Source organism: Lutra lutra, chromosome 3, assembly GCF_902655055.1.
Source record: "Lutra lutra chromosome 3, mLutLut1.2, whole genome shotgun sequence".
Lineage (NCBI taxonomy): Eukaryota > Metazoa > Chordata > Mammalia > Carnivora > Mustelidae > Lutra > Lutra lutra.
In genome coordinates, this window is record NC_062280.1 from 118,265,287 (window position 1) to 118,286,799 (window position 21,513).

A 21,513-nucleotide genomic window follows, 5' to 3' on the forward strand; every position below is an offset into this window, starting at 1 on the left:
ACATCTTGAGGCAATAAAAGCTTAAAAAGGATGTATGTCTTTTTCCTGTTTAGTAATATATTTTGTGTTTTCTCTAACTGTTCCTGGTTCTCTCCTGGAACTTGGCAGAAATAATAGAACATGTAACACCTAGTACTACTATCAAAATCTAATTAGAAAGAAAAAGCTTTAATAAAGGTAAAAGGTAAAATATGAAAAAGGTTTTTAAATACATTTCATGATAACAGAAAAGAAGTCAGAGGGCAGTATTTAAATAATTGCCAAAAAAGTGATAGAAAACAGTTACAATTTGAGTTCACAGATAGGAAAGGTTATTTAAAACTAGGTTCAATAGGGTTTGCAGAGGAGGTATAATTTGAACTCCTTATTAATGAGTGGGTAGGATTGCAGTAGATACAAGTGCAAGGTCATTCTTATGTGGCACAGCATGAGTAAAAAGTTAGGAAGCTTATATAATTCATAGAGATAGTGTAGAGATTAAGGTTGATATGTAAAAACACATAATGCATTCATTATAGTAGATAAAATAAATATTAAAAGAATAACAAAACATTTTCTCTGAACAAGTCAATAAACCCAATAAACAAGTTTTGCTTTCCTGAAGGTTCATGTAGGACAGAGAAAGATAAGGCTAGAAAATTTGGATAAAATGCCTACTTACTTGAGAACATCTTCAAGTTTTAGTGCTTCTCAACAGTCTACACTGTTTCATTTCTCTAATCTTTATTTGTGGTGTGTTTACTGTGTGATACTTTGGCAAGATTATATTTAAATAGAACACACAAAATAGTTATGAGATGTTACTAGATTTGAAAGTCTTAGAACATTATTTGAACACACATGAGATCTAATAAAATATTCCAAGTTGTGTTCCAGTATTTACAGGTTGCTGATTATAGTAGATTTCAGTTTTGATCAGAAAAAGAGAACTTTATATGTGAACTTAGAGACACTTCATAAAGCTAATGATTAATTTGACTTTTATAAGCTGTTTCTCACTTCAGATAGTTTTTGATATTTTTTTGTTTTAATATTAAAACCTTATATTTTTCAGGCTGCAAACTATTGTATAAACAGGATTTTGCACGACGTTTAGGATTGAGATGTGTTACTTGCAACTATTGCTCTCAACTCTGTAAGAAGGGAGCAACTAAAGAACTTGATGGTGTTGTGAGAGATTTCTGTAGTGAAGACTGCTGTAAGAAATTTCAGGATTGGTATTACAAGGCGAGTAACTAAAATTTTTTATTATAGCAACTGCTTTATCCAGTCTTTAATAAAATATTATAGTTACTATCATTATAAATATGGTAACTTATTTATTTTTAAAATGTACATACATTAAGCCCTGTCCAGATTATAGAATTTATTAAAATTTTTGTCATTTCAGAAGTTTTTCTGTACAACTTGAAGTAGTATTTTTACTTGTTTTATAACTTAGCTGTTACCCAAAACTGGATATATCTTTATTTTCAGCAATATAGTTTAACAAAATGGATTATTTTTCTAAAATTTATGTATTTATTTCACCAAATAAAAATAGACCACTTTATCAGTGTTGAACATTAGCAGGTAATTGTTTTAGACACTCGGGATGTGTTTTAAAAAACTGTGTTCTTGGGGCGCCTGGGTGGCTCAGTGGGTTAAAGCCTCTGCCTTCGGCTCAGGTCATGATCTCAGGGTCCTGGGATCGAGCCCCAATTGGGCTCTCTGCTCAGCAAGGAGCCTGCTTCCTCCTCTCTCTCTCTCTGCCTGCCTCTCTGCCTACTTGTGATCTTTCTCTCTGTCAAATAAATAAATAAAATCTTTAAAAAAAAAACAAAACTGTTCTTTTTTATCTTTATAATTATGGATCTTTGGAGCGTTTCAAATTGAAAAGACTTTATGGATAGAGACCAAAATATTTAATTTGAAAATAAATGTGTGTATTTATGTTTCTTCTTATAATCTACTTTTAGAAAAGATAAATCACTGTTTTGTCCATTGCATTGGTTTTTGTTTTGTTTTGTTTTTTAAGAAAAATTAGTGTAAATTTGGGCTTTGTTTGGTCACTTTTTTTGTTTGTTTTGGTCACTTTACCCAAGAAAAAGTTATTAGTTCATATGCCCATAACATGGAAAACAATTTTAATGTTAAAACTTCATTATGCTTGTACTTCTAAAGCATGTGAAGATGACATCATCCTAACTTTAAAACTGAAATATTGCTAAAATGAAACAAAAGGGTAATAAAATGGTTGAAATATGTAGAATATTACTTAGTTCACTTAATGAAAGTGATTAGTATTGATATTATTTAGGAGAATTATGAGAATTCTTGGTGTAGTTCTTGAATGTCTACAGCTCCACATATCAAGTAACATTTTTTAAATTACAAGGAAGATGCTTTCCAAGTTGAAGGAGGTTGTAGAGGCTAAGAGTTTTGGTGCAGTTCTAAAATTACTTCATTATTTTACTGTTGATTCTGACTAATTTGTCTTTACCATTAGGGGTGCCTGGGTGGCTCATTTGGTTAAGCATCCAGCTCTTTATTTCAGCTCAGGTGAGGATCTCAGTGTCATGAGGCTCCAAGCTCAGCACTGGAGTCAGCTTGAGATTCTTTCTATCTCCTCTGCCTCTCCCCGCTCCCCTGCTCAAGCTCTCTGTCTCTAAAATAAATATAAAAAGTTTAAAAAAAAATCTTAAAATTGTTCAAATTTTAGAAACACACAGGACAAACATACTAACACCCTCTAACATGGATTTGTTTTTATTAGTCTAATCCAACCTTTTGTTCTATTGAAGAGAGTGACAATTTCGGGAAATCATTCAAAATGTACTTGAATAGCTTTAAAAGCTCAGTTTTGTTTAACACATACACTCTCCCCTGTTGGGGAGGTTTTATTTTTGAACATTTGTTTTGGTTTCAAAACAGTAAAGGTATTTAGTGGCTACATTATAAAGATGGGAAAATTCCATTTTATTCTTACCATCGGTTACCCTTTTGATCATTTATTTTATAGTTTGAGAGTCAAAAATTGTTAACCATATGATAAGTATGACTTTCCTGTCATTTTATTGTACAGATTTAGGCCTCATTATGTAATTGTGAATCCAAACCTTTAATATTTTAAAAACCTTTTTGGATGATTTTGTTTTTTTCCATAGAACATTGAATGTACTTCTCTTTCTTTGAATGAATTCTTCTTGTTTTCTTTTATATTACTTAAAATAGAGAGGTTTTTTGTTTTTTTTTGTTTGTTTGTTTATTCTTTTTTGGGGAAGCATAGAAGTGTTCTTTGGCAAAAGACCACATTATTGTAGATGTTGCCGTTTTGTTCCATTTTGCTATTTTTTTGTAAAGGATACTAATGTCTAATGTTTTTATTTATGCAGTGTTTCAGTGATGAAATTTTGATGAGGCAGTGCATTTCAGAAATGTATACCAACATGTTGTAATTATGTGTTGGTTTAAAGTCAATGTTTTGTACACTAAACACATTTTTTTTATTATTCCTTATTTTAAACCCAACAAATGTTTGTATAATACTCACAATAGCATTATTACATACTATACTAACCTGAGGAGTAAAAGTAAGAGCCTTTTTATCATAATGGTAGGAACTTATAAAGCAAGTAATGATGATTTTTCTATGAGCAATAGGAATACCACCATTGGGATGAAGAGTTGACCCTCCTTATTCAGCATGGGCTTCTCTGTGGTGGCAACCAACACGATTTATAATCAAGGAATAACTTTGTTCCGTGTGCTTTCTACTTGAGTCAAATTGTATATTATTTTCTTTCTTTTTTTTTTTTTTTTAAGATTTTATTTATTTATTTGACACAGAGAGAGAGATGCACAAGTAGGCAGAGCAACAGACCGTGGGTGGGGGAGAAGGCTCCCTGTTGAGCAGAGAGCCTCATGCGGGGCTTGATCCCAGGACCCTGCAATCATGATCTGAGCCGAAGGCTGAGGCTTACCACTGAGCCACTCAGGCGCCCCAAATTGTATATTCTTATACCTCTTATCAATCTCTTCTGTTTACTGCTACCATCCTGTCATCATCTTGAAAATGTAGTAACTTGTGTCCCAAACCAAATTACGATTTTTTTTGACCTTTCCTCTTGTACTTTTTAAATTTAAGAACTCAAAAGTTGTAGATTTCGGTTCATTATTAATGTGACCTTTAGTAGTCAGTCCAGCTTTTATTAGAAAAATAATCTTAGATTTGCATTTTATAATTAGGTTTATGACTCATTTTAATTTTCGTGAAGGGTTAATTTTAGTAAGGGTATAAGGCCTTTGTCTAAATTCTTTTTCTTTTTCTTTTCTCTCTCTCTCTCTCTCTTTTCTCTTTTTTTTTTTTTTTTTGCATGTGGATGTCCATTTGTCCCAGCACCATTTATTGAAAAGTCTGTCTTTTTGTCTTGTGTTGCTTCTGCTCCTTTGTCAGAGATCAGTTGACTGTATTTGTGTAGGTCTCTTTCTGGGCTTTCTATTCTGTGTTTGCCAGCACTACATGTCTTTTTTTTTTTTTTTTTTTTTTTTTTTAAGATTTATTTGTTTATTTATTTGTATGAGAGAGAGAGAGCACGCCGCGCGCAAGCGCGCAGGTGGGCTGTCAGGCAGGCGGGCGGGCGGGCGATGGAACGCCCAGGCAAACCAGGGGAGTGGCAGGCAGAGGGAGAAGCCTGCTCCCGGTTGAGCAAGGAGCCAGATGTGGGAGTGATCCCAGAATTCTGGGATCATGATCTGAGTGAAGGCAGACGCTTAACTGACTGAACCACCCAGGCGTCCCAGAAAAATAATTTTTTTAAAACAGTGCCTCATCAGGGAAACTTTAAAAACAACAGGTAGCCAGTTGTTAATTTCACCTTTAGTCATGAGCTTTTGCTTCCTAACCAGAGGAGCACGTACATTGTTTTTTTCTACACTCCTATCTTTGTGCCTCAATTTCAGAGACTAACTGTAGTATAAATAACTTTACATTTTTATTTATTTAAATTAAAATTTAAATATTTATAATTGTACTTCAACATTTTTAGCTTTTATTTCTTTTACTTGACAAGATGTTTTGAATGATCTGTGTTTTTTGGTTTGTATAATGGTTTGCATTTGGATTTAAATAGAGGTTTATTAAATACTGTCTTTTCTAAATTGGAATACAAAATCTGTTGAAATAAATGCAACCAGAAAATGTTGAGAATAAAGTTAATGTTTTTTTCTTCTCCCAAATTGTTCTTTAGAAAGAAGTAGATTTTACTATTCCTCAAAATAAATGTTTCCAGGCATAATGTGAAACCATGTGGGAGGATAGTTCTTTTGATCTCTGTAAGTTTGAAATTTTAGGAGGAAAAGGGGTTAGTATTGTAATGGAATAATAGCTAGGCATTTGATAATGTGAAGTTAATTCAAAAGACCTGTTCCTCCAGAATATTTCATAGTAATTCTTCATAGAACTAATAATCTTTTCTTGAATGTTATTACTTCAAATTATAGTTTTTTTTTGTTTTTAAAGATTTTATTTATTTATTTGTCAGGGAGAGTGAGCACAGGCAGACTGAGTGGTAGGCAGAGGCAGAGGGAAAAGCAGACTCCCTGCTGAGCAAGGAGCCCGATGTGACTCGAACCCAGGATGCTGGGATCATGACCTGAGCCGAAGGCAGCCGCTTAACTTACTGAGCCACCCAGGCATCCCAAATTATAGTTTTGTTTTGTTTTTTTAATATTTTATTTATTTATTTGACAGACAGAGATCTCAAGTAGGCAGAGTGGCAGGCAGAGGCAGAGGGAGAAGCAGGCTCCCTACAGAACAAGGAGCCTGATGTGGGACTCGATCCCAGGACGCTGGGATCATGACCTGAGCCGAAGGCAGCGGCTTAACCCACTGAGCCACCCAGGCGTCCCAAATTATAGTTTTTTAACATGGGTTTGGATTTGCTCTACAAACCAGTAGTGAATGGCAGGCAGCATTCTTTAATGTAAATGCCCTATAATAGTATAAAAGTATGATTTATGGGGCTTAATCAAATTAATACTTAAGTTTAAGTAAATCTTAGTCATTAAAGGATAGCTGAATAAAAAATACTGGGTTTTTAAGTTTTCTCATTTTTTGTGAAAAAATTGCTAGAAATAGTGATTTAAAAAAATTCTTTGATTCTGAAATAATTTTGGAAAGGGAATGTCTAATATTCTTGCTTTAAATATGCTTTTTGGGTAACTGAAGAATTCCTATCAGTTGAATGCTTTGCCTAATCTTTTCAGTGCATTTTTCTTAAGTGAATATACTTAGATAGTAGGAAGTTATAAATAATTTTTAAATGACTGTAAAATCCTCTTTCATTCATATTCATGGATTCCCCTGCTCACAATTAGGTCTGATTGGTGAAATGGGAAACAAGTATATGGGCAGGTTAAAGGATATAATATATATATCAACGAAAAGTGGGAATTTGAAACTGCCAAATAATAAGGAACTACATCAGTATAGGCTGAATGACCTATTATAAATTATTGAAGGAGAGATTTCCTGTATTAGCTGAGATGCTGCATTAAGATTTTTGAATAAAGAATTTAGTACCTGCATATTATTTAGGTTTTTTGAACTGGTGACTGCTATCTACTCCACCCCACCCCTCCAATAACAGACAGTCCCTGGTTTTTCATAGTGATAAGAAGACGACTAAGTAGATGACGAAGTGGTAGCTTTTAAACCAGCAACTTCAGGCATATATCAGTTCTTTTTTTTTTTTTTAAGATTTATTTAGGAGAGTGAGCAAGAGAGTGTGTATCTTCTACTTGGGGTGGTTGGGGTGGGGGAGGTAGGAGCAGAGGGAGAGAATCTCCAGGAGGCTCCACCCCAACCTGAGTCCATCTGGGGACTCTGACGCATGAGATCACCTGAGCCGAATGCTCATTTGACTGAGCCACCCAGGCACCCTATGCTTTGGTTGTTATGCTGTACAAATGTTAAGCTTTTCTAAGAGTTCTCTCCTGTGGTTGGGTGGAAGTGATTTTGGTAAGGAATCATGGTCATTTTTAATGATGTTTTCCAATTAGCCATTGTATTTTAAGCTCGATTCCAAACACTTTACCCAGAATTTGCATGAGTTGCTATAAAAGAAAAAAACAAATGGAAAAGAGGTTCACAACTTCTAAAATGTTGATTATGGCATTGAACTTGGAGTTAGTATTGAGTACTGTTACGACCTTCCATTTGAAAAAATATATACATATTTTATTTCCATTTGCTAATTGGTTATTACTTTTGCTCCTTGGGTACAGAGAAATAATCTATATTTGTTTTGAACCTTCTGGAAGAAAGCTTCAAATATTGTTACTACAAAATCTAAATGTCTATAATTATAAAATAATGAAGTGATTTCATTGTTCAGATTCTTTGAGTAGAAATTACTTGGCTTCATGTCTTTGGCCTTCTAAATTATTGTGTAAAAGGAAGTATTTTAAGAATTAGAATAGTATATGTAGTGATTTGAATACATTTTATACAAATTGATTTTGGTTTTAGATGTTACATTGAGATCCTTCTTGCAGCATTTTACTTCTATTGGGATTTTTATTCTCTAGTTATTTATAGTAACTCATTTGGCTTTCCTTTGTCTTTATAACTTGATAAAGTAGATAAAGTCCAGTTTATTTGGATTGTCCGCTTGGAATCCTGTCTCTGCATTTTCAGTGTTTGACCTTAGATAAGTCACTTTGTTTCCAGCATATCTATAGAGAGTAGATATAACATGCTGGGCTTTTATTTTTCAGGTTCTCAATGAATGAGAGGTAACTGGGCTACAACTTCACTTTTACTATATTCTTGCACTGTTTAGACTCAATAATTAGAATGTTAAGCTTTTGATTTCTTCTTTTGTGCTTTGTCTTTGAGTATAGAGTATAAAAAGGGAACCAAACATTGAAACTTTGAATACTTAAAGGTTATTTTAAAGAACACTTTTTGGGTGGTGACCAGAACCTTTTTCATTATTGAGTAAAATATGACCTAGTTGATAATAAGTGCTAATGTTACTGAAGTTACCACATAATATTACCAGCAGTATAAAATTTGAGCTCACAGTTTTTGGACAAGAGATGTGATATTGGCATCACTTAATAGTCATAATCTATATTACAAATCTTCATTCATTTAACATTTATTCAGCAGGAGAAATACCTGACCTGGAGAAAAAAAAGAGCCTGTGTTCTAACCTTGGGGTATGTTTGTTATATAAGACCTGTTTATCAACACAATCATTTGTTAATATTCCTGACTAGGAATTTTGACATAGTATTTATTCATAGAACTCCTATTGAGAAATAAAGTGAGAGATTTCAAAACCCACAGTATAGAACTATAGATTATTTAGGTAATGAGGAAAGGCTACATGATTATTATGAATTTAATATGTATTGCTTTATCAAAACTTCTAAGTTAAATGAAAGGGTAATTAAAAAATACAGTAACTTATTTCTTCTCTAACTGGATCAAACACTTAATTATGAAAAGAACTGTATTTGGAATGAATCATTCATATGATTTGGTCCACACATTGATCAAATTGTTAAGAAATAGTGAAAATGGGTAAAATCGAGGGGACATGGGTTCACTAAAAAATGAAAATCTGTCCCTTCATTATGGATTCACCACCATAAGGTTTACTGTTTTACGTATGAATTTTACTAGTTTGGGGTGATGGTTGACTTAAAATACAACTTTTTAAATTAATTAAAGACTTGAGTATTTTGAAACATGAACTTAAAGTTCTTGTTAATAGTTAAATCTACATATTTAATAAAGCTCTTTAAATTTATTAAACTGTTGAAATACTTTGGCTTCCATGATTTTCTTATAAGAGCTTGCTTTAAAATTTTCCTGGTCTTACACAACTACTTCTTTTTATTTTTCTTTTAAGATTTTATTTATTTATTTGACAGAGATCACAAGTAGGCAGAGAGGCAGGGAGAGAGAGAGAGCGGGTCCGGGGGGAGGTGGGGGGAAGCAGACTCCCTGCCGAGCAGAGAGCCCGATGTGGGGCTGGATCCCAGGACTCTGGGATCATGACCTGAGCCGAAGGCAGAGGCTTAACCAACTGAGCCACCCATGCGCCCCTGGTCTTATACAACTTCTTTAAATTGATTTATCTTGAGCTATTAGTTGAACACAGGAAATCTGTTTATTAATTAGAGATTTTCAGTGTAATCTGATTATAGGAAACCTCTACCGGTATATCAGGGTCCTCAAAATTATTTAAAAATATTAAAATGTATTGTACCAGTTTGGGCTACCAGTGTTCACTTTTTTTGGTTATCCCATCTTTGTAATGCTGGTCTTTAACTGCTGGTAAGTATAGAAAGGGATTTTGACAATTACTAAATTGCTACTTTTTTTTTTCACTTTTATTGTGGATTTTTACTTTATGTTTATGATTTTATTATTTTTGTCAGAAACTTTTATCATGGTTGGCAGTAATCACTGATAAACTTTTAGAAATCTTTTAAAGTACATGTCTGACTTTTAAATTTTCTAATTTGAAATGTCTGATGACTTCCTTTTTTTATTAAGGCTGCAAGGTGTGACTGTTGTAAATCTCAAGGAACACTTAAAGAGAGAGTGCAGTGGCGTGGAGAAATGAAACACTTCTGTGATCAACACTGCTTACTCCGTTTCTACTGTCAGCAAAATGAGCCCAACATGACAACTCAGAAAGGACCTGAAAACTTACATTATGGTATGTAATAATTTAGGTAGTAACTTGAAAAACCTGTATAGCAGTGTTTAGTTTCTTAGATCTGAATTTTATTCATGATAGTGAATAGTTTGGATATAGTTTAAAGGCAACTTCCATAGTTTGGGTGGAAGTGCCCCATATATGATGTTTCTGTAGATGGATTGTTTTTTATTTTCTTTTAAAAATTTAGTGCTAGTTGAAAAAAAGGGCAATTTTAAATGAAGACCGTTTTAGGAAATGGTATGTGCCGGGAGTAGTTGGGAATAACAGTGAAAACCTTTTAGGAGTTGTGACTTAATTAAGAGTTAAGCATAAGAACATAGTATTACCCCCAAACAATGAGTATTTTCTGAGGACAAAATGGGAAAAGAGTTCCACTTACTTAGCTTTGTATTTCAGCTCTCAAATTTGATATTCTTTACTTAAAAGAGCTTACAGTGTTTTCTTCATTAACTGTTTTAAAAATTCAGTACTATTTAATGAGAAATACAGATTTAGAACATTCTGAAGAAAGTGATACTTGTCTTATTTTAAATTTGTTTGTTTTTAGATCAGGGTTGTCAGACGTCCCGAACCAAAATGACAGTAAGTATTGCTTAAGTAAAGTGTTAGATTGATTTTTATAATGTGGGCATAAATTAACAGTCCAGTTTGATCATAATAAAAGATTTTTACTTTGCTCCATTGGGACAGTTGAAGTATTTGGGTGAATTATCCAGTATTAAAACAGATACTTTGATATATGCTAAGGAATATAAAGGTGAATAGGAGATAGACATATTTTATTTGAATTGAAGTTCCCATCACCTTTTTTTTTTTTTTTTTTTAACATTTTATTTATTTATTTGAGAGAGAGCATGAGCGAGGAGAAGGTCAGAGGGAGAAGCAGACTCCCCATGGAGCTGGGAGCCTGATGCGGGACTCGATCCCGGGACTCCAGGATCATGACCTGAGCCGAAGGCAGTCGCTTAACCAACTGAGCCACCCAGGCACCCCACCTTTTTTTTTTTTTTTTTTAAAGATTTTATTTATTCATTTGAGAGAGAGATTGAGCGTGAGCATGAGTCGGTGGGGGAGGAGTAGAGATACAAGCCACATGGGGCTCATTGTATCTGTTCCTGGTGACTGTGAAAAAGCTTCAGAACAGTTGAGTAGAAGGTTGGCAGATAGATACTGATGAAAAGTAGAAGGAATGTGCTAACGGCATGCATAACTATTCAGTAGGGCCAAACTTGAGCACCTTTGGTGGAATCATGGAAAATGAGGTAAAAGGATAGGCTGGGCCAGATTATTAAAGGCTTTGAGTTTATGTTTCTCCAATAGGTATCTGAAGGTCTATGTTGGAGGCCAGGATTTACAAGTTTTAAAATATGAGTAATAATTCTATAGCGTGTCCTGTGAGTTTTTTCTTTAGTCTTTGGTGTAATACATCACATTCTGCTTTTATGTTAGCATTTGAAGAATTTTTATAGGTTGAAAGTGTCCCTTTATCTGTAACGAATAAAGAGAAGCAGCAACGTTTTGGTACATTTTGAGGCACAGTGAGCCTGTCCTCTTGTATGCCAAGTAACAATAATCAACAGTGTTGGAATACTGGTATTTCTGGCATCCTTACCAAGGGAAACTTTATAGGAGTCATTTATTGGCATTATATTAAGTCTCTGAACTAGCTTTTATCCTGGTAAAAAAGAATAAATCAGTGGTTCTTAGGTCTGGCTACACATTGGAATCACCTGGGGAGTTTTCAGAAATTTCTGATGCCTAGTCTCCAACTCAGAAATTCTGTGTTTTTGGAAAGTTCTTCAGATGATTTTAATATGTAACCACAATTTAGAATCATTGACATAGGTGAACGATTGGTGATCTACATTATTCTGTTCAGTTTTTGCTTTTGATGTTAGTAGTTAAGAATCCTAGGTAAGTAAGAGTGCTTTCTCCTTTGCTTTCCTCCTTATATGTCGTACCCCCCTTATGGAAATGTATTTAAAATCGGATAATTCAGAAATACTTTAAAGTATTCAGCTGAATTCATCTCATTTTAATACCAGACACTTTTATCCATGACTGAAGAATATAAAGATGGTCACTCCATATTTTGTTAACTTTGTGTAGCTGTAAGGCAACTTACAACCTTGTTTCAAATATGTAAGCTTTTGACCAAGGCTTTAAGGCCTACCTTCTGTCAGTATAATATCAAATCTTTTTTCCTCACATAGCACTTGAACCACATTGTATGACAGACAGAAGGGTCTAGGGGAGGGGTAAGTCACTGTGCCACTGCAATTATTGCCTTTTGTCTTATAAAAGCCCTCTCCCATCTTTTCCTTGTAAGCTTTTGAAATCTTTTAATTCCCAACCTATAAACTTCAAAGGGTGAAAGCTTAGCTGTATAATTTTGGACAAGTCCCTTTACACAAGTTCTTTGTGTGAATTTCTTGTTTGTAAAATGGGATGAAGATAGTGCCTATTTCAGTGTTATCACATAGTAAGTATTAAACGCATAGTAGCTGCTATGTTCCAGACCTCATAAAGGCAGTATGTATGGTAGTTTAGAACATAGGCTTTGGTGTTAGGTGAATTTACTTGAATTCTGACCTTAGAACTTTTAGCTTTATCATCTTTCCCAGGTTGTGTAACTTCTTCTTCTTCTTTTTTTTTTTTTTTTTTTAAGATTTTATTTATTTGAGAGAGAGCATGAGAGGGGAGAGGTCGGAGGGAGAAGCACACTCCCTGCGGAGCTGGGATCCCCAAGCGGGACTCCCATCCCAGTACTCCGGGATCATGACCTGAGCCAAAGGCAGTTGCCTAACCAACTGAGCCACCCAGGCGCCCCTGGGTTGTGTAACTTCTGAGCCTTAGTTTTCTCATCTGTAAAGTGGGACTGATTAAAAGGCTTACCTCTTGTAGTGTTAGGAGAATTAAATAACTCATTTCATGAGTTACATAAATTTAGTGCTTCATGTAATGTCTTAGTCCATTTGAGCTGCTATAGCAATACCATAGTTGAGGTGGCTTACAAACAAATTATTTCTCACAGTTCGGAGGCTAGGACGTCTAAAATCAAGTTGCAAGCAGTTAGCAGTGCCTGGTGAGGGCCTGCTTCCAGGTTTATAAATAGTCATCTTTTCACTGTCTTCACATGGTGGAAAGGGGTGAGCATCTCTAGGATTTCTTTTATGAGGGCATTAATCCCATTTATGAGGACTCTGCTCTCATGATATAATCTCCATGTATTGGCCACACCTTCAGATACCATCACATTGAGTATTAGATTGCAACATATGAATTTTGAGGGGTACACATAGTAGCACATAGTCTCTGGCATGAAGCAAATACTGAACAGATGGTAGCTTTTGTCATTACAATTTTATTTTGGGCCCTCCTTCAGTATTCATTATAAATAGAAGGAGATCTTGCTTGTTGACAAGCAAAAAAGTAAAAAGTATTATCAAGTGTAGGTCTTCACCAGGTGGCGTAGTTTAATTGACATGATGTAATGTTTCTAAATGACAGGAGGTAAAACATCGAGTAATCTACGATATATATGATTTTAGACCCTTTGTTCATATGTGGGGATTCTAGGGATTTTCCATCTTGGACCAAGCTTACCTAGTCTTAGTATATCGTAGATACTCAATACCGATTTGCTAAATTATTCTTCCCATTTTACAGTTGAGGAAATTGAGACAGAAGTAACAGTCACTTGCCCGATGTTACACAGCAGTAGTTTTAGGACTAAGTTCTCTAGCTCCTTGTTCATAGCTCTTTTACTTAGCTGATTAATAATGTAGTTTGAAATCCTGATGAATCTAGAATAGTATTGGCCCCTTTGCCATATACATTTTACAAATGAGATAACCTACCTGAAACAGTCTTAAAAAATTTGTCTTTCCACACCTTTAAATATGCACAGGTAAATATATTAAACAGTAAGTGCCTTAAGTACAGTTGGTCATCATTCATATTTGCAAATTTTTACCTATTCTCTAAAATTGTAACCCCTAAATCAATACCCATGGCACTTCAAAGAAATTTGCAGACATGTGCAGAGTGGTGAAAAACGTGAGTCTCCTGAGGCATAGCGCATCTTCTTGTTGAGGTGGAACAAGGCAAGGCTTTCCCTTTTTGTCTCACCTCATCCTATAAGCAGGTGTCCTTTTCATAGTCATTTGGTACCACCTTTTGCATATTTTTTTTTTGTGTGTGATTTTGCTTTATAAAAATCCACTATTAATGCATAGTATTAAAAAGCCCTATCTGATGTTCCTAAACACAGGAAGGCTGCTCTGTGTCTTATGGAGGAAATAATGCATATTAGGTAAGCTTCATTCAGTTGGCAGTGAGTTTAATGTTTGTGAATCAACAATATGGTACACTTAGAAAAAGGAATAAGAAATTAACCAGTCTGCAGATGAGGCAACTCCTGAGTACTGAAGTAAAATCTGTAGTACATGGTGAAGCTATGGAAAAGAAGGAAGAGTGATTATATTTATGGATTCATGGACTTAGGACTAATTAGGAAAAAAAGTGAAACGCCTCTTTACGAAGTTTTCAGCTTATATACAACATGTATCAGGAAAATGTTAAACTTTTCTTGCCTTCTGCTGGCTAGCTCACACATTTCAAGCAAAATGGTATGAAAAATATTAAACTTGGATACGAGGTGGGTTCTGCCGATCAGGACCAGGATGCTTTGGAAGAATACCAGCTAAGTGTTAACACAGGTAAAAAAGATACACAGTCAAGAAGGTTTTCAGTGCTGATGGGACTGGCTTGCTTTCACAAGATCAGTGGCAAATGAATGTATAGGATACAAGTGGTCTCCAAAGCCCCTGACTTTAAATCATTTAGAAACATGCAACCTTGCTATTGTGTGCCAGTGCCAAGGATAACTTCAAACTCCCCTCCCCATTTCTCCCCTCCCCCTTGCCTGGTACATAGAGCCCCAAATCCATGAGAACTCCAGGAAAAAAACTGAAGTATATGCTAGTCCACTGGAGGTGGAACAAAAAAGCATGAATGGTATCTAAAATATTCTGTGATTGGTTCTCCAATTGCTTCATCCTAGAAGTTGAACATTGTCTCCACCATGAAAACCTTGCATTTGAAGTTTTTATTACTGGGTAATTTCCATTGCCTTGAATAACTCAAAAATGCCTGTCTCAGTGTAGTTCCCTTTATGCCCCCAAACACACACTCTCTCATCCAACCCCTCAATCAGGGCATAATTAAAGCTTTTAAGACCTACTTCATGAGAAAGAGTTTGAGGCTCTCAGCATCAACAACAACAAAAAAATCGCACCCTGATAGATTATTGGAAGTTAGTCATCATCTGTAACATTATTTAGGACAGCATCAAGCAGGCTACCCTGAGTAATTGTTGGGAAAATGTTTGACCAGGCTGTATGAAAAATTTCAAAGTTTTTGAAGGTGTCACAGAAAATTTTTAAAAAAAAGTATAAAAAATGTAATGTATATTGCACCAAGTAAGTGAAGAAGGCTTTGGGGCTGTGGAGGAAGATGTGGAGGAAGTTTGGCAGAGAAGGTAGTAGAGGCCATCAATGAAGACCTTGGCTAGATGGCCAAGGAAGGCATCAGATTCAGTGATGAAAGTCAGTCCAAGACTCCTCTGACAATGGCCCAAATATCAGAATACTGGAATGGAATATTCCAATATTCAAAATATTGAAATGGAATTCTGCCTTGGGAAGAATTGTCAGTGACATGGAAGGATATGACCCTGTGCTTGAACAAAGCCTCCAATTTGAGTACTACTGTGGTTACCTCTTTTATAAAGACGCTTAAAACATTTGCGGTGAAAAGCCAAGCAGACAAGGCTGACTTATTTTTTTGAAGCCAGTTTGGGTGCTCGCTTCGGCAGCACATATACTAAAATTGAAGCCAGTTTGGGAGACAAAAGCACTGACATATTCAACAAATCATAAAAGCCAAACTCTTGAGGTAGAACTGCCAGATGTCACCATGTCCCCCTCTTCTTCTTTTACCAAGTCACTGACTTCTTCCTCTTCTGCAGAATAATTGCCATCAACCTTTCCCTTGGTTTTTATGGGCACGCCAAAGGTTGAGAGGTTTAACCACACAGTGCACTGCCCCATTGTACATCCTGCATGTCCACTAAGAGTAAGATGTTAATATTTTATAAATGTACAATGTTTACTCTGTTTTCTCCCTAGAACTTTATTTACATTAGTGTACAATATACAGTATGTGTTAACAGGACTGAGTATGAGTACCATATAGTGTGTGTGTACTGTATCTGTACAGATCTGAGTGAAAGAGTTAATAATCCTAGTACACTGTAGTACACAAAAATGCTGTAATCATGTGTTACACTGAGCATAATTATTTGTGACAAATATATATGAAATCAAGTGTTTCAACAGAAATATTGATATGTATGTATCAATATGTATTGATCTGTTGATGGAAGTGTTGTGACCCAAGGCTTGTAGGAACCTAATCTTTTATTTCCTTTGGGAGTAATGGTTCTGTATTCACTGAAGTGTTCATGGTGACTGTCTAGATGTTAAGTACCCCAAATATTCTATATTCTGTACCTTTTTTCCAATATCAATAGGTGGTACAGAGAAACCCCTATGTTTAGTCCCTTATAGATAGATCTTTAGCTTATTTTAGATGGATTGTGTGTTGCCCTGGAGGTGGGGGGGTGGTCGGTGTTCTCAACTGCAAATAATGCTACAGTGTATGTGGTGAAAACATCTTAGAGACTATGATCTAGGTCAGGTTTCTGAAATTGCAGTTGCTGGGATATAAAAAATAGTTTGAAGTTTGATAGTATTTATGGTAATTCTTTTCATCTTTTTTTTTTTAATCTTTTAAAATTTAGTAACATATATAAGGTGTTTATCCAGTAGAGGGAACTGGTGTGTTGGCCATAACTAAGAACTTTGTCTTTCTTAAATAAATTTAAAGAACCTAATTATTTTCAAAAAACAGGCTAACATTGCATTTTTTACCTAAAAGTGAAAATTGTCTTATTTTTAAAAAAATATCCATTGAAGGTCACACAGTTCTATAGAATGAATGATTTCTCCTGCTTTGTCAATAGTTAGGACAGATTCACTTGGATCCTTTCAGATTAAGACTATAGTAAACATAATGATAATAACATAATTTGTCTATAGTCTTAAACTTTTGTGTGTTCGCTCCGCATGACCTAGAAACCAGATACTAATTAACACCAGGAGGTAATAAAAATTAGAGGCAAAAATAAAATGTTTCTTTTTGTTTCCTCTGTAGGGTTCGGCACCACCCCCCTCTCCAACACCTAACAAAGAAATGAAGAACAAAGCTGTTCTTTGCAAACCTTTAACAATGACAAAAGCTACTTACTGTAAACCTCATATGCAGACCAAATCTTGTCAGACAGGTAATTTAGGAAAATTTGAGTTACATGCTTCCCTATACTTAATACCTCTCTTATTGAAAACGCATGTTTTTCTCAAGTAATAGGCTACGGAATGTATTTGGTCACTTTGTCATTTTCTGTTGATTTTGCTTATCTAAGTTTAGACATTACCTTGAGAATATAGCATATTATTTAAAATAATTAATGAAAATAAATCTTTGTTAAAGGTTCAGAGTATATATTATGTTATAAATGAAAAAGCGCTCTATCCAAAATTTCCTTGGGGCTGAGATTCCCTAAAGTTAGAGTAATCTCTGAAAAATCATCTCTGTAAATGTGACCTGCTGTGTTAACAATTCTGTTTCCTTGTCAGAATGAGATGGTATCATTCAATTATATATTTTTATGAGATTTAAATGTATTCTAATTGTTTGATTAGATAAATCTTTTTACAGGGAATATGAGGGGAAAATGATAGGCTGTCTGGAACTGCATAATGTTTCTAAGGGACATTTTCTTTGTATTAAGAAAAAGGCCTAAATTCTGTTTTTCTCTCTTCATTTAAACAGTTACTGTATTTAGTTTCGTTTTTACCTTACCTGATTTTGTGAAAACCAGAAATTTCTCTTAAAAAGGAAGTGAGGCACTTAAATTCTTTTGTTACCAAATTGTTTTAACATTGAGTAACTATGTGTGTTACTTAACATTGCTCCTTAAACACATTTTGTATTTTCAGATGATAATTGGAAGACAGAATATGTTCCAGTGCCTATCCCTGTGCCTGTGTATATCCCAGTACCTATGCACATGTACAGTCAGAATATTCCTGTTCCTACTACAGTTCCTGTTCCTGTAAGTCGGATTTTAACATTTTTTTTTTTCCCATTTTGGAGTTTATCAGGCAGTAGGTGGGAGAAGAATGTTGTAATTCCTACCTTAGTGAAGTAGTAGAACAGGGTTTGAGTCTTTGCCTTCACCAGTTAACTTAGGTTTGGTTGAATCTGTCAGTGTTTGCTTTGTGTTTAACAAGCATATGTTCATCTTTAAAGGTGAAGTTCGGCAAATGTCTGTGTCTGCTTTATGCATATATATAGTGTTTTATGTTTGAGTTCATTTTAGAGAAAAATACTGGTGAAGTTGTAAGGTTTAAAACTGAAACACGGAATAGAATTTCATATGAATTATCATTACATTATTTTGTCCTAAATCACTTGCAGTAAAGACACTGTGCCAGGGCTTAACTATCATAGTCCCCTGGGGGACAAAGTTATCTCAAAAATTATTTTTCTTTAATTTTTATTTCAAAAAGTAGCTGCTTATATTCTGGGCTTTCTTTGTTACAGTTGACAATTTAGTTTTGGTATGTGTTTTTTCCAAAGCTTTTATCCAGTGTGGTATTATAAAGAAGATTATGTGTTAGAATAATTTTTAATCTGGCAAATTTCATTCATTCATTCATTCATTCATTTATTCATTTATTTATTTATGGGAGAGAGTGCAAGGAAGAGCAGGAGGGAAGGGGAGAAAGGCAGAAGGAGAGGGAGAAGAAGGCTCCTTGCTGAGCAGAGAGCCCGATATGGGGCTGGATTTCAGGACCCTGGGACCATGGCCTGAGACGAGGCAGATGTTTAACCAACTGAGCCACATAGGTGCTACCCTCCCCTCTGCCCCCCACCTTTAAGATTTTATTTTTGAGAGGTCTCCACACCCAACATGGTGCTCCAACTTCAAATTCAAAGATAAAGAGTCCCACACTCCACTGACTGTACCAGCCAGACACCCCTGGAAAATTTATCTTCTAATGTTAAGTAAACCTAACAGTTAATACTTCGGTTAATAGGTGCCAGTTCCTGTTTTTCTGCCTGCCTCATTGGGTAGCAGTGAGAAGATCCCTGCAGTGGCTGAGGAGCTAAAAAGCAAAGTTTCTTCAGATCCTCTTGATACAGAGTTGCTTACAATGACAGATATGATGACTGAAGATGAGGGCAAAACAGAAGCTGCCAACATCAACAGTGAGTTGCAGTATATTTCACTCTGTCATTAAGTGTATCATTGGTTTTCAGTAAGTGTTATAATTATTATAGTATGTTGCCGGGACATATCATTATGTTTCAACTTGATATGGGAGTTTTTGGCGGGGGGAGAAGCATTGCAATAGAAATGTATTTTTGTATTAAGAGATCAATACTCTATCTAGCCACATGCTCTTTTAATGCCATGCCCAGTTTTAAGCAGGAATTTGTACAATTTGTATGGTTCTGATTTTAATTGTGACAGGATTTGACTTACAAGATCAACTCAGCGATTCCTGTTTTAATGTACTAGCTCAGACACAAAAATAACTTATTATTGTTAATAATGATCTGAACTCTTATTTTGTAATGGTTAGCCCCAATTTTGTTTTGTTGGTTATACTTAATAATTTGCATTATCTACTAGGATTTATCCTGTCTTCTTTTAAGGCATGTTTACCAAATGGCATAGCGTAGGTAAGTTGTAGATGATTCTCTTAAGAGTATTTATTCCTACCCTCACTCCTCTGGTCACACGTAGGGGTCCCTTTTCAACCATGAGCTGCCTAGTTCCCTAGAGGATAACAGAAACATAACAAATTCTATGTATTTCATAATACGACAGTGTTTGTGGAGGCCTCTTTGTTACAAATTAATGTAGTGGGTTGCGACTAGTGGTTTTATTTGTTGTTTAATGAAGTGAAATGGGAAATGTTAGTGTGAATCTCATCAAAAGGATACTGTTTTGTGAAACTTGTTTCCTGTGTCTGTGTCTGTCTGTCTTTCTGTAGCCTATCACCACCTTGAAATGGATAAAATGCGTATCTTACTGTGTGTTACCATATAAAAATGTTTGAAAACAACTGATCAAAACATTAGAAAGCAGTTGTAATTGAATGATACAGAAAACCTAGGTCACAATTCAAAGAGTATTGAAAATCTACCCTCATTAGTTTATTTTTGACAAGAGATTGCTTTTAGAAATACTCTTCCTACCAGAGTCAGTTTACTATCAAAGCATGCCTATTAACTTTTGAAAAAGGGCAGTCAGAAACCTAAAGGATTAAGTTTCTGTGTCTTCATGATTATTTAACAATTATAAAATTTACAAGAGTTTACATTTCAAGATGGCTATATACCTTTTCTTTTTGTGACATATTAATATATTCTTGTTTTATGTTTACATAAATGACTTCCTTTGCCAGATTAAATATAGGTACTGTTAAGGTTCTTCTATTTTGATTTCTAATGATACTGTGAATTGATTACAGGTGTAATTATTGAAGCAGACATAATTGGTTCTGATCTCTTGAAGAACTCTGACCCAGAGACACAGTCTAATATGCCTGATGTACCATATGAACCAGATTTGGATATCGAAATAGATTTCCCCAGAGGTACTCAAAATGCTATTTTATTCTTTAAGTGTGAACTACAGTTATGGAATTTAGTTATGATCATTAATCCTTTAATGTTCATGTTCTTGCCTTTACTGCTTATATTTATCTTTTTTTTTTTTTAACTCAAAACTCAACAGTTAATTTCTGAAATAAGGCATAGGATTGAATTGAAGTGACTTAAAGAGAATTTCTTAGAGCCTAAAAAGATACTTTCTCAAAGTAATTAATTATAGAAAACTTTGTAGACAGAGAAAGGGATAAAGAAGTGGTTGTTTCTTTGTTAAATAAAATGCTGATAGTATTTTTCATAAGACTTTTTAAAAAATTAAGTTCACCTTCAAAGGAAAAAATTATTTGCAGGTCTTTTGTTATAAAAGAAACGTGTTCTAGTTTTCATTATTTTCTTAATGTATTGATTGCTAATAAGCACACCCAGTAGAACGTAAAGCATTTTATTTTGAGAAAGATTTGATACGTTGAAACAGATTTGTACTGAGACCATTTAGATCTTAAAATTGAATTTCAGGTTGTAATAGTTTTTCTGATTTTATACATTTCCGTGAAAATTTCATGTTATTCATTATACGTATGTTTTCTTTAAGGGTCTAAATAGGGTTTATCAGAACTCTATAGACCTTTTCTTTTCACCCTCCCTGCAGCATAGGTTATCTCCATATATAGGTACTTGTTTATATTCTGTGATTAGTTCTTTGTTGGCTGTGTTTATGTACTGTAAACCTGTGCTGTTATATTTGTAAATAAAAATTCTTCTCATTTGATTGCCAGCTGCTGAAGAGCTTGATATGGAAAATGAATTTTTATTACCGCCTGTTTTTGGAGAAGAATATGAGGAACAGCCTAGACCTCGATCTAAAAAAAAGGTATGAATTAATAGTATTTTTGCATTAACTACTGTCTCTGTAGTGTTAGCTCTTTTTTTAAAATTTTTTTAAGATTTTATTTATTTATTTGACAGAGAGAGATCACAAGTA

The 21,513-nt window shown here is 34.6% G+C and overlaps 1 protein-coding gene across 2 annotated transcripts in view; it reads left to right on the forward strand.

The window, feature by feature from the left end:
• ZMYM2 (zinc finger MYM-type containing 2) overlaps positions 1–21,513 on the forward strand; it is a 119,455-nt gene that overhangs the window by 66,673 nt on the left and 31,269 nt on the right. For both annotated transcript variants that reach the window (XM_047722853.1, XM_047722854.1), the window contains 8 exons: positions 1,055–1,227; positions 9,554–9,719; positions 10,270–10,304; positions 17,001–17,130; positions 17,846–17,961; positions 18,950–19,121; positions 20,393–20,518; positions 21,308–21,402. In XM_047722853.1, the coding sequence (XP_047578809.1) occupies positions 1,055–1,227; positions 9,554–9,719; positions 10,270–10,304; positions 17,001–17,130; positions 17,846–17,961; positions 18,950–19,121; positions 20,393–20,518; positions 21,308–21,402 (1,013 nt within the window). The remainder of the gene's footprint in view (positions 1–1,054; positions 1,228–9,553; positions 9,720–10,269; positions 10,305–17,000; positions 17,131–17,845; positions 17,962–18,949; positions 19,122–20,392; positions 20,519–21,307; positions 21,403–21,513) is intronic.